Here is a 17,152-nt window from a genome sequence, read left to right on the forward strand (position 1 = left end):
TACCGTAGGTCTATAGAAGAGCGTAGCGTTCCAAAGGATTGGAAAAGGGCATAGGTCATCCCCGTTTTCAAGAAGGGACGTCGAACAGATGTGCAGAACTATAGACCTATATCCCTAACGTCGATCAGTTGTAGAATTTTGGAACACGTATTATGTTCGAGTATAATGACTTTTCTGGAAACTGGAAATCTACTCTATGGGAATCAGCATGGGTTTCGAAAAAGACGATCGTGTGAAACCCAGCTCGCGCTATTCGCCCACGAGACTCAGAGGACCATAGACACGGGTTCCCAGGTAGATGCCGTGTTTCTTGACTTCCGAAAGGCCTTCGATACAGTTCCCGACAGTCGTTTAACGAACAAAGTAAGAGCATATGGACTATCAGACCAATTGTGTGAGTGGATTGAAGAGTTCCTAGATAACAGAACGCAGCATATCATTCTCAATGGAGAGAAGTCTTACGAAGTAAGAGTGATTTCAGGTGTGCCGCAGGGGAGTGTCGTAGGACCGTTGCTATTCACAGTATACATAAATGACCTTGTGGATGACATTGGAAGTTCACTGAGGCTTTTTGCAGATGAGGCTGTGGTATATCGAGAGGTTGTAACAATGGAAAATTGTACTGAAATGCAGGAGGATCTGCAGCGAATTGACGCATTGTGCAAGGAATGGCTATTGAATCTCAATGTAGACAAGTGTAATGTGCTGCGAATACATAGAAAGAAAGATCCCATATCATTTAGCTACAGTATAGCAGATCAGCAACTGGAAGCAGTTAATTCCATAAATTATCTGGGAGTACGCGTTAGGAGTGATTTAAAATGGAATGATCATATAAAGTTGATCGTCGGTAAAGCAGATGCCAGACAGATTCATTGGAAGAATCCTAAGGAAATGCAATCCGAAAACAAAGGAAGTAGGTTACAGTACGCTGCTTGAATACTGCTCACCAGTGTGAGATCCGTACCACATAGGGTTGATAGAAGAGATAGAGAAGATCCAACGGAGAGCAGCGCGCTTCTTTACAGGATCATTTAGTAATCGCGAAAGCGTTACGGAGATGATAGATAAACTCCAGTGGAAGACTCTGCAGGAGAGACGCTCAGTAGCTCGGTACGGGCTTTTGTTGAAGTTTCGAGAACATACCTTCACCGAGGAGTCAAGCAGTATATTGCTTCCTCCTACGTATATCTCGCGAAGAGACCATGAGGATAAAATTAGAGAGATTAGAGCCCACACAGAGGCATACCGACAATCCTTTCCACGAACAATACGAGACTGGAATAGAAGGGAGAACAGATAGAGGTACTCAGGGTACCCTCCGCCACACACCGTCTGAGAAGGGCATGGAGCGAGCAAGCATGCCTGACAAGCCGCTGTGTCAAACAGCAAGCGTCTCATTCAGAATCACGAAGAAGGCGGTGGATCTTTTGACCAACTTGTGATTCAGCAGTGACTTTTTAGAGCGTAACGTCAGGAGACTGATGAAGGTAAGGTTTGAATTTGGTCTTAACAACTATCAAGGATGCTGGACCGTCGTTCGATAAAATGCCAAAACGTTATGCTGAAACATGAGCCTAAACAACACCTCAGGCTACAATTGACGCATGTACATAGCCGAAGCGCCAACAGAAGTCCGTATTGTCGGAAAAAGTGTCACGTTTGTGTCGGCATTTCGTGCACATCAGATGAGTAAATAGTTAAGGACATACAGAGCACACAGTAACCGGCAATATATCGTTGTAGCGCTACTGGTAAATGGCAACGAACTCAGCTGTTTTGGATTACTGAGAGAGGAATACTAATTTCAACTGAAGTGATATTGTGACATGAGATAAAGACAGGGAAAGACATGATATAGCAGTATCGCTAGAAGAGACATCGGATGTTCCACAAACACTCCATTGGAACAATCAACGGTACTTAAGGATTACATCATTCCGTAACTTATTTTGTGGTGTATGGTAGAGATGGCACCAGTGAGAACCAGTTTCTGTTTGTTTGCACAGTTTCACTCTGGTCGTAAAATCACTCACACGAAAAGAATAAGTAATTTATAAGACCTTATAAAGTTGAGTGTCTCAAACAAATTCAGTTGTCTCTGATACTTATCCTCTGACGGTGACAGGCAACGTTGCGGTGAGGGAAATGAATCCCTACGATGGCCCTCGCACGTCTGTTACAGGATATTCAATTCGTAGACAACGTTCCTCTGGGGGAATAGGTAGCAGATTACAGGTCGTATTCTCCTCATTCTTCTTTCCACACTTTACTTGCCCTGGCAGTAAGTGTAAAGAAGTGTTAGGATCAACTGGAAATCGGGGCTAAGCAAGCTTCTGTTGTGTGTTGCCCCACTTTGTTGGATGCCGTAGGCCTAGTGTGCCGATACCAAAAAAGTTTCGCGCGAGTCCCTTATATCTCTATTTCAACGACCTGCGTAGCAAAATAAACGTCATCCTCCGCGATGCAGGCATACTGAGAGTCGATATTTCACTATGATCTGGAACTTCTTCATTCCAATAGGCCTGAGGAACAACTTGCATCATGGTCCCTGCCTCTGCCGTAATCAAAGATTTGTTCTGGAGAAGGGAGTATGACGCTTTTGTTTGGAGATCAGGACAAAAAAGGTGCTAACTGCATACCATGAACATAACATTTTGGTCACCTACATCCAATGCGTTTGCATGGTTGTGAAAGTTTATAATATTTTATGTTTGACGTTTGGGGAGCTGATGGATGTTGCGTGTACTGTCTGAGAAAACTGTGCCGGTTGACATTTCGTGTCAAATACCTGTTACTATTCACTAGTGCTGTTCTAGTTTCAGTACCCAGTTGGCAGTTTTTACGTAGAATTTCCGGAGGTCTGTTTCTTTCCGAACAATTGGGAGCTTCGAGGTTTGATTTTTCGCAACATAAATGTATCCACAGCACACTGGCCCTGATTACATGGAGATTTTCAAGTTTCGATGCAAATTGTCACGCAGCGACATATCAGGTTTGGTAATTGTTAAATTAACGACCTGTGAAAAAATATGGCGTCGTAATATAAGCGAGGTAATATTAGCAAACTATTCAGACTGACTGACCATTGTGGCGCGATGTGCATCTCACCACATACGGGTCAGTGCACGAAAATTTATCGCTTGATGGAGCCTCGGAAGAAAATGTCTACTGGGGGCGTATCACGAGCGATTTGACTAGGAGTCATAAAGTCGAGGTTATTGGGAAATGTTCCTTATGTATGTCCTCTGAGCTTCAGCCCCGTCGCACTACGTTCACCTCACGATCGTGGCCACAACCCAGCGATACGGGGTGCTCGAGACAAATTATGCGATGTACTGCTCCACAGACTTACACACTTTATTGGAGGAACCAAATACCTTTTCTACACTCCTGCATTTATAAAACCCAGTCTAAGTAAGTGTCTCAGCATCTCTTTCACCCACGAGACAAACAGTCATTACTCCTGTAGCCAGTTAATAGTAATAGGTATTTGTTCCCCACAACCAAAACTGAATGATCTTGGGTCGAAATGGCAACACGTAGGGATCATCTGATGCGCGGCCCCTTGTTCAACAGTATGCGCTGGACGTTGCGCTTAGAAACACTCGTGCTTGCACTAGCCTTTCAGCAATCTAGCCGCTTTCAGAAGAATTCAGAGATCCGAAACTGGACTGGAAAATGTACAAAACTACCAATAATTTCATACATCACCTCGAGCCGGCGCTCAGCAATTTATACCTATAATCTTAACAAAGGTAAAAAGGGATAGCAATTCGAAGTTCACATGTAACGAGCCATACAAGAACAGATACAGCGATGAGCCAACTGCTTAACAGCGTTTCGGTCGACCTATGAAACGCAGTACAGCAACGATTTTGAGTGGCATCGGTCCAACAAGTCCTTGTTTGCTTTCCAGAGCTGTGTGGGGCCCTATATCTACGCGCAGATTACATAATACCCATAAATTTCGGTTCCGTGGTCTTGTGGGCGTGGAGCTGGCGCCCAGTAGCGTCCCAGACGTGTAGCATTGGGCTCAGATCAGGCAAACTTGGTGGTCAAGTCATCAAGCCTTGTGACAAGGACTGTCATCCAGCTAGAAGACCCAATCGTCATTTGCGATGATACCTTGAAGGGATTCGTGGGGTCCGCACTCATATTCACATACTCCACAGTATTGTGATGCCCTTGATTGCTGCGACAGGTCTCATAGAAAACTACGTGAATCCCTCCCTTAGCATAATACCACCCTCATCACTTGCGTATGTGGTGCGGTACATGTCTCTTAACAACAGTTCGTCTGAATGACGGCATATCCAGGAATGAACATCGACGTGGTGTAAGAAGACACTTGTCTCGTCCGACCGGCGACATATCTCCATTAATCCACGGTCTAATCTCGACGATCCCGTGTTCCCCACAACCAAAACTGAATGATCTTGGGTCGAAATGTCAACACGTAGGGATCATCTGATGCGCAGCCCCTTGTTCAACAGTATGCGCTGGACGTTGCCCTTAGAAACACTCGTGCTTGCACTAGCGTTGTATTCTGACGTCATATCTGCTACATGTCGCTACCTATTTTGCTTTACAAGAGCGGAACGACCTCCCTTCTACACGTCGCGTGATGAGGTGAGTAGGTCGAATGATTTGTCGCACTTCTATCACTTTTCATAGATGCTCATGACAGTAGCTTGCCAACATCCGATCAGCTTGGACGATTCCGGGATGCTCTTGCCAGGTTATAACAATATGCCTTTTGTCAAAATCGTTTGTAGCAGTGGAATTTCTCACTTGCGGCCCGTATCGTCGCCAGAATTATTCCTCGTTATGGAGGGCTAAGGAATTAAATTTTGCACAGAAAATCACGTTACAAGAATGTTTGTCTATGGCAGTGTAGAGAGCTCACTTTTAAATATCCAGTGCAACCAGAAACCAAATCTCAGCAGATGCGCCTCGCGTAAGACATTAAAAAAATCTCGTCATTGTAGCACCTCAGAATTCATATTGGTTAATCCTACAGGAGGCGACACAGCCTATCGACTAAATTTGTAATACGTTAAGGATAATAATTATATGCATAATAAAACCAAGACCTGTTTGATGACACGCATAATACATCTGACGGCCCAATATTAATGAGATTTAAACTGATTAGCGTTCCGCTAGAAGATTTTAAGTTCTCACGAATTCAAATTTACCGACTTCAGCGAAACCTCGCCAAGTCTATCACTTTTGTTGAAGACCACTTCCGGCTAGCTAATGGCTCTACTATACTGATCACTCACTCCAGACTTGATGCAGTCAACTCCTTTAAAGCAACACTTCTCCCCCATAGAGTCCAATACTTGACTTCTAGAACCGAGATGGCCGCCTGACGACTTCTTAATTTGACGAACTCCAAGAAATTCTTTTAACATTCATCCTTTACAGACAATCAACATCCAGAGCAGAACGCAAGCCTTTCTGTGGTCAATTACTCCTCCCATTAATGGACTTTCTCTATATGGTGTTGCGCTCTGTTGGGGCCTTTCAAAAGCTCGCTTCCATCAGGTGCTGGAAATAATCTGCCGTCATTGGAATGTCTTTAGGCCTTAAGCCTGCATAGTACGAACAGAGGACAATCCATTTTGGAAGATTATGAGAAGTCCAACCTATCCACTCCAGGCTGGATAAAGCTCCTTTCCACGTGATGCCGTAAACAGGCCTCCGCGTCTACAATACCCCACATGAGCGGCCATGAATGACATGTTAAAATTTGTTTTGTATGGTCACCCTCCCACCCCCACTTCAGTTGCACTGTTGTTGATTTCGTACGTCCGGCGCGACATCAGCGTATGAATAAGTTAAGCTCTGGAAAGTAGCCATCTTGTATTGATATTTTGTCATCCAAATTTAATTTGTTAGGACGCCATCTTCTCTGATACTTTGGCATGATATGTCTGTCGCGAAATGCTCGCCATTGCAGTTATCACATTAACATACGGGATGTCAGAAATTAATTTCAATGGAAAACGCCACATTTAAAAGACCTGCTTTGGTTCTTGCAATGCTCACTGAAGGAAAAGACGGTGACATCTTGCACAGCATTCCGAGTGTAATCTCAGCATTGTGACACCTCAGAATTCGTTTGGCTAAACCTACTGGAGGTGACACAGCCTATCAACTAAATTTGGAATACGTTAAGGATAAATCTTGGGAATCGAGTTTCAGACCAAAAATACTTATTTGCTTATCTTGCACCAAACTCCTGTTTTGACACCAACAACACGCATAGCCCACTGCAAGTTGGTGAGCGTCAACGAGATCCTTTCGATTACTAACGTTGAGATGTTGTTGGCACGAGCACAAGTTTAACGACAGAGCAGAGCAAAACTTAGTTATAAGGAATCCTGTGTCTCCTATCCAGGAAAATACATACTACTGCGACTCTAAACTTCGAATGGTTAATGTTGCCAACAGTAATGAATAGCTTTAGGTTAAATTCGTTCTACTTAACCTGACACACTGCATCCGTATTTCAAAACGATACCCTCGAATCACGTCTAACTGAGAAAATTGGAGTAAATACTGTTTCTTTCTCGTTCGCGCCAGAATTAAACCGTCGAATACGAACGTGTTGGAAAGATGAATAGGTGACTAACCTGAAACTACCTTGCATAAGTGAACATCGGCAAATACAGGGCCAAGCTCGAAAGACAGTGTAGGAAATACGTCAGACTTCTCGCTGGTTTGTAAAGTGGGTCTTCATTCAGAGAGGAAGACGCCACAAATCGCCCATTTCTTTCTCAGTAACGCAGCTGCATTGGTATCAAGTTATGACTTTATTTGTACTTGCGCTATCTGCAAGTCGTACCCTTTTGATCGTTCACATTTTTTCCCACTTTGTAACAGCGCCTTTGTGTATTGGATATCCTCAAACCTATTACTAGCTGACCATAACGAATTTTTCTCTACAGTTGGTGCGTAATGAAAATTACGTCTACTTTTAAACTGGGGTTACGTCAATCACGCTGGCTTGAAAATTATTATTTTACTTTAACTACGCACTTCAACATTTTTTAAAAGGTTTTTACATCTAGATGCTTCGTCTGAGGCGAATCTACTTTCTTTCAGTATTATATTTGTTACATTTAAATGTCTTCACCACTACTACTAAAATAGCATCTCCCTATAAACGCAGGAACAATGTTCCTCTGAAATTTAGTCATCTTGATGATTGTTTAACGTTGTTACAAAAGAGGTACCACATATACAGACAAATCTTAATTATAATAACATTCTTTTCCTGAATCGTACAAAACGCTTTCTTGGACCGCGAAGGTACTGTTAATGGTGAATAGACAAATAATATAAAAATCTATCATGCAAAAAATCGTATATGTGACATTGGAAACTACCTCATAAGCACCAGTCTGTAATGAGTTACTTCGTGAACCGTCAGGGGACTGAGTCTAAAACTCAACACAGAAATTCTGCTCAAATTAATACGGAACATGCTTACCTGGAGTGGCATCTGATGAGAGCCACTACAAACACCACTACAAAGAACTGCACGTAAAGGTGGACATGGTCCCCAGTGGCAGACACACACTTGTTTTGATCCAATGCGCCTTCCAATATGACGAGATCACCCAGGGAATACCAAGAAAACGTTCCCCCAGACCATTACTCTCCCTCCTGTTTGCAGCTTTCAGAGGTTTCACGCCGTACACATCAACGACCATTTGTCCGATGGAGGATAAAACGTAATTCATCTGCCACCTGTCGCCTCTAACTAGACGTCCAGTTGCGGCACTGCAGTGTAAATTCCAGCCTCCGTCTCCGATGAACAGCAGTCGGTATGCGTTCTTGAACCAGGCGCCTGCTGCCGAGGCCCATACGCACCAACGTTTGCTGAACGGTCGCAGAGGAGACCGCGGCTCAGTCCAATTGAAAACTTACGAAGCGGATTCGACTGGTTCAACTGAGAGATCAGTTGCTCAACAGTTGCACGTCCCGCCCGTACACATCTCCACAGCTCTGTAACCTACGGCGCACAGTACACCACATTTGCCTCGGCGCCGTCTTTGAATAGTGCCATTTTGCCATGCACGGTGTACTTTAACCACAGCGGCAGGCGAACAGTTTACAAACTTGGCCGTTTCCACCTTTGATCGGAAAGCCGGTGACCATGCTTTTAGACGTCAGATAAATAGCTCCGTTTCCCTCCTCAGGAAGACTGCGCTGTGGTTTCCGCTGACACGCTTTATATCTTTATATTCCCCCCCCCCCCTCCCCCCAGTGCTAGTGCTGCCACCTGCCGTCTTGCGTGATTATTGGTCGTTGACGTCGAACATAGGCTGACGTCACACATATATGACTGGACCGTGTAGTTGACACACAGTTACCCTGTATTTGTAGTAACAACTGTTTAAAGGAAGAAACAAATTTCACTAGCGCATTCTCGAAGAAACAGCCGTGGAGAGCGAAGTCTGATCGAGCAGATATTAGAATCAATTCTGCCCCAACAATGTTGCTCGAAGTAGGCGGTTGTGCGTTCTGTCGCGCTGCCTCGTGCAGGACAGTGCATTCCTGTGCAGTGGGGATCCAGAGACGGTTATTTCTCCCGTGGCCTGAAAGCAACTGAACAAACGCAGGTGAAGACGGTAACCAGCCACTGCGGTATCGAACCGCGCATGCCGTCGTCCTGAGTCACGCCAGATATCGATGGGACTCTGCGCGCTTGTTTCCACGCGAACCTTCACTGCCTGCTTAAAAGCAGCCGCCGAGGGAGTCCGTATCCTCTCTCAGAATCAACATACGTGATTTTGTATGTGAGTTCGCTAGTATCGGCACAGAGTACCCATGCTGTCCATTCACACAAATTATTAAGGCTTTATAGTGACTTCGTAGTTCGGTGGCATAGTGAAGAGACTGATAAGCAGCTACGCGATGGCAGGATTCGGATCGAATCCAACTTGGTAATTATTTTATGCGTTACAGCGAAAATTTGGTTAGTCCACAAAAAAAAAAAAAACACAAAATTAAAGGACCTCAAACGGTCTTTCACTTCAATGACCACTTGCGTCCTGCGAATAAGTGAGTCTATCAGGTGAGTAAAAACCATATCACTTCCTGTCACCACCTCTCAGGCAGCTACTGATCCGTTTCTTAGCTACGCGTCAGGCCTTTCTTCCCGTATGGTCTCTTTCGAATCCGCCCCATAAGTTTTCAGTAGGACTGAAGCGAGGCGGCTGTTTTGCAAACCTCTCCTGCACCAGATGTCTACTGCAGACTAACACTGCTGGAAATAAATTCACCCCTCAGAATACAGTTGTTACACCGATGGACTCATGGAATTACCCATAATATCAATATTCCAGATAGTATCAAGACAGTCATTTCTCCTGTGGAGCACACTAAGTCCACAGGGACAAATCCATCCCGAAAATGCCATGTGCACACCATCACAGAGATGACTCGGTGATTTATTTGAGGACGAAACAGATACCACGTGGACTATGTAACCGCACTGGACCATTATTCGCTTTAGGAAATACTGATTCGTAGAAAAATATTACATTCCGCTACAGGAAACGCTAATCAGCAAAGTCCACGATCATCATACAGCTTCCCATTAAGTCCCGTAGATTTGCCCTGTAGTCAGTCTTCCCGCACCTAGAACCGGACCGTGTCAACCGAATCGTAAAACAGAGCAGTGTGTATCAGATTTAATGCGTTTAAAAGAAGTATTTTGCCGTGATGTGTATACTAGTTCATTATCCTGAACTATGTTGTTACAAGGTAAAACACCTATTGCATTTCCAGTAACACGACATCGTTTTAGCCCTCGTTACACGGTGGACTCACCAACACCATACCATGCCCCAGTCTGCGACGCCATCAAATTCGCTTCCTCCTCAAGAACAATGACGCGGTCACAAATAACCCGTTGACGACGAGGCATGGCTCATGAATAAACCGGCTGGACTCGAAGCACGGTGTTTCTGGTATCTGACACAGAATTGTGTGCAGTCTTTGACTATTATGGAATGAATGCTCGGCGCGTTATATTGCAACAGAATACTGGCATCAGATGTGAGGATAAACGTCAACGGGGTAATTATTACAGAATGATTTTCTCCCCTGTGTATGGTGATGCCAGAAGGACGTTAATAAGTTGAGTCTCTAAATGCGTCCAAATAAGTTCAGGTCACTAGCCCTTATTTTTCGAGAAGTAGAGGTCAACAATCACCACGTTTGAGCGTTTTACTCCCTTCAACTGCAGATATGTCTCGACGATGTGACGATTACTTGCGGACCAGGACGTCGTGGCTTCAAATCCCCATGCTTACCTATTTTAATTTTTCACCAAAACTTAAGATAAACTTCAGTTTCTGCAATGATTATAGAGCAATACGTTGGAGTGCAGAGCTAAAGGATGAAAGTAACTTCTACATGGACGTGTCACTGTCAAGAAACACAGCTCAATGAATTTGGACCACACACAGAAAGACCTGCTACAGTATTGTATGTGAGGAAACTGATATACGCTGAGGTGCAAAAGTCAAGTCAGATGTGCACAGATACAGATGGCGATATTATCGGCTACACAAGGTATAAAACGACAGTTCATTGGCGGAGCTGTCATTTTTACTCAGGTGATTCACGTGAAAAGTTTTCCGATGTGTGTGTGGCTGCACAACGGAAATTAAAAGGCTTCTAACGCGGAACAGTAGTCGGAGTGGCGCTAAAAGCATGGAACGTTTAATTTCGGAAATCGCTAGGGAATTCAATATTCCGACTTCCACAGTGTCAAGAGTGCGCCAAGAATACCAGATTTCAGGTGTTACCTCTCACCACGGACAACGCAGTGGCCGACGGTCTTCACTTAACGACGGAGAGCAGCGGCGTTTGCGTAGAGTAGTCGGTGATAACAGAAAAACAATACTGCGTGAAATAACAGCAGAAATCAGTTTGGGAAGAAGAATGAACATACCCCTCAGAACAGAGTGGCGAAATTTGTGGTTAATGGGCAATGACAGCATACGATGGATGCCTTTGCTAATAGCACGACACCGCCTGGAGTGCTTGTCTTGGACTCGTGACCATATCGGTTGGACCCTAGACGACTGGAAAACCGTGGCCTGATCAGATGAGCTTTGATTTCAGTTGGTAAGAAGCTAGTTGTAAGGTTTGAGTGTGGTGGGGACCCCACGAAGCCATGGGCCCACGTTGTCAACAAGGCACTGTAAGCTGGTGGTGCCTTCATAATGGTGTAGGTTGTGTTTATGTGGAATGGACTGGAACCCCTGGCCCAACTGAACCGATCATTGACTAGAAATAGCTATGTTCGGCTACTTCGAGACCATTTACAGTCACTCATGACTTCACGTTCCCAAACAACGAGTTAATTTTTGTGAATGAAAATGCACCTTGTCAGTTGTTCGCAGTTGGTCGGAGGAACGTTCTGAACAATTCGAACGAATGATTTGGCCACCCAGATCGCTCGACATGAATCCCATCGAAGATTTATGGTATATGATCGAGAGGTTAGTTCGTGCACAATATCGTGCACCAGCAGCTCTTCCGCAGTTATGGACGTCTGTACAGGCAGCATGTGTCAATATTTCTGCAGGGGACTTTCAACGAATTACTGCACTCCGCCGGGCAAAAGGATCTCCAACACGATATTACGGTGTATCAGTGCAGGTCATTTGGCAGCACCGGATCTGAACCTGTCCCTTTTCCATCAAAAGCATGAATGTTACACTATAGTGACACTGACTACAGTCTTGCCCTAAACAAATGCACTTCCAGGCCACATGCCGCGAATGAATGATAATGAGCACCGAAGAGCAAGTTATTTTTGTTTGGGCGTTCAAACAGCCTAGGGGTGTCTCGGTAAATTGTGCCTTCGAATCTTCCCGTTTTTCCGTTACTTTAACCGAACGAGGTGTTTACTACTCAGAAAAATATTTGAAGTGTTAGACAGTGCTGTGTTTTAGTTTCTAACCATGAAAACGAAGAACCAGGCACTAAATGATCGTTCAAATAATAGCGCGAGGGAGATTGCGAAGGAAATTGCCCAAATGACAACACTACTTCCGCTCTGAATGACAGTCCCTCTGCGTCATTTAATACGAGACGATAAAGGTGCTAATTATCATCTGAGAGTGAGGATTAAGTGAAACGAATTAGTGAAGGCATTTTGCGTCAAAGCGCCAGAGCTCAAGAGTTACAAGCGCAAGCTGCCTTTCGCGGCAGAGGGGCAGAGTACAGGCCACCCACAGCAGTGAGCTACTTACGTATCCGGGGGTCGAACCAGGAGGTGGTGCGCGTCTGGTGGTTGATGAAATAGAGCTCGCCCTCGGCCGTGGTGGCCTGCTCCCAGCCCTCGGGCAGCGGGCCCAGGCCGCTCGCGTCTGCGCCCGCACCCTTGCCTCCTGCAACAGTCGCCGCCACACACTCAGCGTCACACCACAGCTGATCATTCTGCTAGGTTCTCTGCAACTACCGAACTAAAACAAAGTCTTGTGCTTACCGAAACGTCGACGTCGGGTTCACCCGGCTCGGTATACGGAAACAGCCGTAATCTTGTTGGAGCAACCATTCTCGTATTTTAGAATTATGATGTAAGACACAAGAAAACGTCTCAGTACTGCTGTCTGCACGTAGAACTGAACCCCAGTCTACAGACTAAAATTCCAGAGTCAAAATTCTGTTGTAGTTTTTGCGACTCTTCCAAAAAGTAAGATGGAAAAAATCCGTCGTCGTCGTTACCAGCAACAACAACAACTGGAACGGGAACACCAGTACGCAAAGAGAAGCTACACAGAAAAAAATTACAGAGAAATCTACCTGCTCAAAATAAACTTCTTCCGAGAGAAATTCAGGTTGTCAGGTGAGACTACACGAACAAACAGGAAAGAAAATCATAAATAACTATCATTTCCCGACTTGACAGTGTAACAAACCAGGAAGTCAGAGAAAGAAAGAATGCAGACCCATTATACACTACTGGCCATTAAAATTGCTACACCACGAAGATGACATGCTACAAACGTGAAATTTAACCTACAGGAAGAAGATGCTGTGATATGCAAATGATTAGCTTTTCAGAGCATTCACACAAGGTTGGCGCCGGTGGCGACATCTACAACGTGGTGACATGAGGACAGTTTCCAACCGTTTTCTCATACACAAACAGCAGTTGACCGGCGTTGCCTGGTGAAACGTTGTTGTGATGCCTCGTGTAAGGAGGAGAAACGCGTACCATCACGTTTCCGACTTTGATAAAGGTCGGATTGTAGCCCATCGCGATTGCGGTTTATCGTATCGCGACATTGCTGCTCGCGTTGGTCGAGATCCAACGACTATTAGCAAAATATGGAATCGGTGGGTTCGGGAGGGTAATACGGAACGCCGTGCTGGATCCCAACGGCCTCGTATCACTAACAGTCGAGATGACACGCATCTTATCTGCATGGCTGTAACGGATCGTGCAGCCACGTCTCGATCCCTGAGTCAACAGATGGGGACGTTTGCAAGACAACAACCATCTGCACGAACAGTTCGACGACGTTTGCAGCAGCATGGACTATCAGCTCGGAGACCATGGCTGCGGTTACCCTTGACGGTGCATCACAGACAGGACCGCCTGCGATGGTGTACTCAACGACGAACCTGGGTGCACGAATGGCAAAACGTCATTTTTTCGGATGAATCCAGGTTGTGTTTACAGCGTCATGATGGTCGCATCCGTGTTTGGCGACATCGCGGTGAACGCACATTGGAAGCGTGTATTCGTCATCGCCATACTGGCGTATCACCAGGCTTGGTGGTATGGGGTGCTATTGGTTACACGTTTCGGTCACCTCTTGTTCGCATTGACGGCATTTTGAACAGTGGTCGTTACATTTCAGATGTGTTACGACCCGGGGCTCTACCCTATATTCGATCCCTGCGAATCCGGCCGGAGTTGCCGAGCGGTTCTAGGCTCTGCAGTCTGGAACCGCGCGACCGGTACGGTCGCAGGTTCGAATCCTGCCTCGGGCATGGATGTGTGTGATGTCCTTAGGTTAGTTAGGTTTAACTAGTTCTAAGTTGTAGGGGAATGATGACCTCAGAAGTTAAGTCCCATAGTGCTCAGAGACATTTGAACCATTTTGATCCCTGCGAAACCGTACATTTCAGCAGGATAATGTGATAATGTACGACCGCATGTTGCAGGTCCTGTACGGGCCTTTCTGGATACAGGAAATGTTCGACTGCTGCCCTGGCCAGCACATTCTCCAGATCTCTCACTAATTGAAAACGTCTGGTCCATGGTGGCCGAGGAACTGGCTCGTCACAATACGCCAGTCACTACTCTTGATGAATTGTGGTATCGTGTTGAAGCTGCATGGGCAGCTGTACCTGTACACGCCATCCAAGCTTTGTTTGACGCAATGCCCGGGCATATCAAGGCCGTTATTACGGCCAGAGGTGGTTGTTCTGGGTACTGATTTCTCAGGATCTGTGCACCCAAATTGCGTGAAAAGGTAATCACTTGTCAGTTCTAGTATAATATATTTGTCCAATGAATACCCGTTTATCATCTGCATTTCTTCTTGGTGTAGCAATTTTAATGTCCAGTAATGTAGTATTACGGACAGAATAGAAGGAAGGCAGCTAGGATGGTTAAATCATGTCAGAAGAATAGGAAAGCACAGATGTCCAAAGAGCACGTTCATGGCACCCTCCTGAAAGAAGGAGGAGGAGGACACTGCGAAAAGGGTGACTAAGAGATATCAAAGAAGCGTTGGAGAGAAGAGGAATAGAAGAGGATGAGGAAGAATAGCTAGATTGAGTCGTTTGGAGACAGAGATGCGAGATGCGCCTACAACTCTAGGACTACCGTGAGAAGAAGGTAAAGAAGCTTTTTCTGAGGATAACAGCCGCAATGGGAAAGGTATGAACTGCATAAAGGATCATCTCACAAAGAACGCATCCAATCGTACCTCAAGACTGCATGTGGAAGACGACAAGCAATTGTCTTGGAACATCATTTACGACCCCCACTTTCAAATACATTCTGTTAAGTAAACGGCAGAGTATGTTGTGATTTCTGCACCCAGTCGTACCACCGGTAATTCGACTTTATTTTTTTTTTCTGGCACTTATTGAGCTTCGTTCCGTTGGCGTTAACGACCGTTATACACTGATTGACAACATCCGTTAACTACTCCGAGGAAATAATCCTAAACTTCGACGTCATTTCGATCACTTCCGCGCCATAGGCAGAGAAGCAGATGATTACAGTTACAATGGTTGTGACAGCTGGACGGTAACCAAAGTTATTTAATTTTCTCGCTATACGACCATTTTACCTGGAGTACCAGGGTATCTTAAGGACATGCGCGATGTCATGTTTATTAACAACTGCACAGCACCACGCAGAATAACACGTGCACGAGTGTGACAATGATACAAACACTGGGCACATTTATGATCAAGTCTTATTGCGGCTCTATCGTACAATATCCTGGCATAAGGGGCATTCGCATATAGTTGTGCCCCAGTAATGGGCTGAATGGAACGTATGGAAACAAAAAGCTTTCTAAAGATCGAAGTTCAGATCAATCAAGTCTAGCTCTAAAAGAGGATCACCAATATACCCCTTCACATCCGTGAAGGGGTACAATGGACTGAATAAAACCCCCAAGCGTCATCCCATACAATTGCTCGCAGGCTACCAGCAGCCAGTATAACACAGTTCTCGTGTGTAGGCCCTACGTTGGTGCTAGCACAAAAACAGACGGCGGCATTTGAAGTGGTGTCCTAGTGACGTCACAATCTTCATTGATAAATTTCGGTTCCGCATTACTTCTGTCGACCATCATACGCGAGTATGACTTCGAGCCGCGCGTTCTATGGCGTCTTGTCACAGACAGCGCGGCTCGCTTCGTCGGAGGTTCGAGCCCTCCCTCGGACGTGGGTGTGTGTGTTGTCCTTAGCGTAAGTTAAAGTTAGATTAAGTAGTGTGCAAGCTTAGGGACCGATGACCTCAGCAGTTTGGTCCCATAAGGTCTTACCACATATTTCCAAAAACACACATACATATTGGGGTTACATAAAGCTCCATGGTGCGCGGATATGATTTCAGGTCACAAACGATAGTCATTCAAGGAACTCAGATGACAACGGTACATCACTGCCACCCTGCATCCTCGGTTGTTAACTCTAATGTGATAATTCCACAGCATTTATTTTTCACACAAGAGGACAAAGCTCGTCCACACCCATGGGTTCGTGGACTTCCTGTATGAGACAGATATTTCAATGACCAGCAAGGTAACTTAATGTGTCTCAGATGCAACATATGGGGGACCATCCCAGACTTCCCAAGATATTGAAGGTAATTTGCTATTGTTGGCCATCTTGCCTCAGGAGGGGATATAAAAGTGACACAGTTAATTTCTCCAATGTCTTTCTAGAATATGCAACATCAAGTCGACAAAGGATCAATAGTGTGCTCGTACTGACGAAGTTCTCTGGAATTTTCACAGAATTTTGTAAGCACTGAAAAACAATCTATCAAATTAATGAAACGCAGACAGACGGAGACAAGAATTTGCTCCTCTTCAATGTCTACTGTCTGAAACACTGTGTTAATTCTATTGATAATACAAGTCTCCGTCAATTTTATAGCTGCCGCAATATGTCTTTCAAAGGTTTCAAAATAACAGTCATGCATGTGGACGTTCTGCGAGTAGTGTGCCCTGGTGCAGAGATTATAGTCCCTGGATGACGACTAAAAACGTGTACTCGAAAACATGGTACATCTTGACATGGCACTGACAGAGGTGAAAGAAGGGAAAATTAACAGAAATCTTAGGATCAATGGGGAATCTAAACCTTGTAGTCTGGAACCTAACCCACTAAGTCAAATTTCTGGACAAACCATTAATAATTTATTTACCTAATAGAAACGAAACTGGGGCCTTCAAAGAACGACTAGCTATAGAATTCTATTCAAGAAGTAAATAACGAAATTACTACGGCCTTCTACGTTATTCGTTATTTAAATTAGAAATAGTAAGTAACAAATAATTATTTGTATACGCAGAGAGTAAGAATCCCTTTATTCGCAAATAGTTTATTTACCAACAAATTTATTGGAATGATC

The 17,152-nt window shown here is 44.8% G+C and overlaps 1 protein-coding gene across 3 annotated transcripts in view; it reads right to left on the bottom strand.

Annotated features, from left to right (window-relative positions):
- LOC124614399 (transcriptional coactivator YAP1) overlaps positions 1-17,152 on the bottom strand; it is a 353,914-nt gene that overhangs the window by 57,468 nt on the left and 279,294 nt on the right. For 2 of the 3 annotated variants that reach the window (XM_047142940.1, XM_047142939.1), the window contains exon 3: positions 12,291-12,428. The exons of the other annotated variant lie outside the window; for it this stretch is intronic. In XM_047142940.1, coding sequence (XP_046998896.1) covers positions 12,291-12,428 — 138 coding nt within the window. The remainder of the gene's footprint in view (positions 1-12,290; positions 12,429-17,152) is intronic. 3 annotated transcript variants of the gene reach the window in all.

The sequence above is a fragment of the Schistocerca americana genome, chromosome 1, assembly GCF_021461395.2.
Source record: "Schistocerca americana isolate TAMUIC-IGC-003095 chromosome 1, iqSchAmer2.1, whole genome shotgun sequence".
NCBI lineage: Eukaryota > Metazoa > Arthropoda > Insecta > Orthoptera > Acrididae > Schistocerca > Schistocerca americana.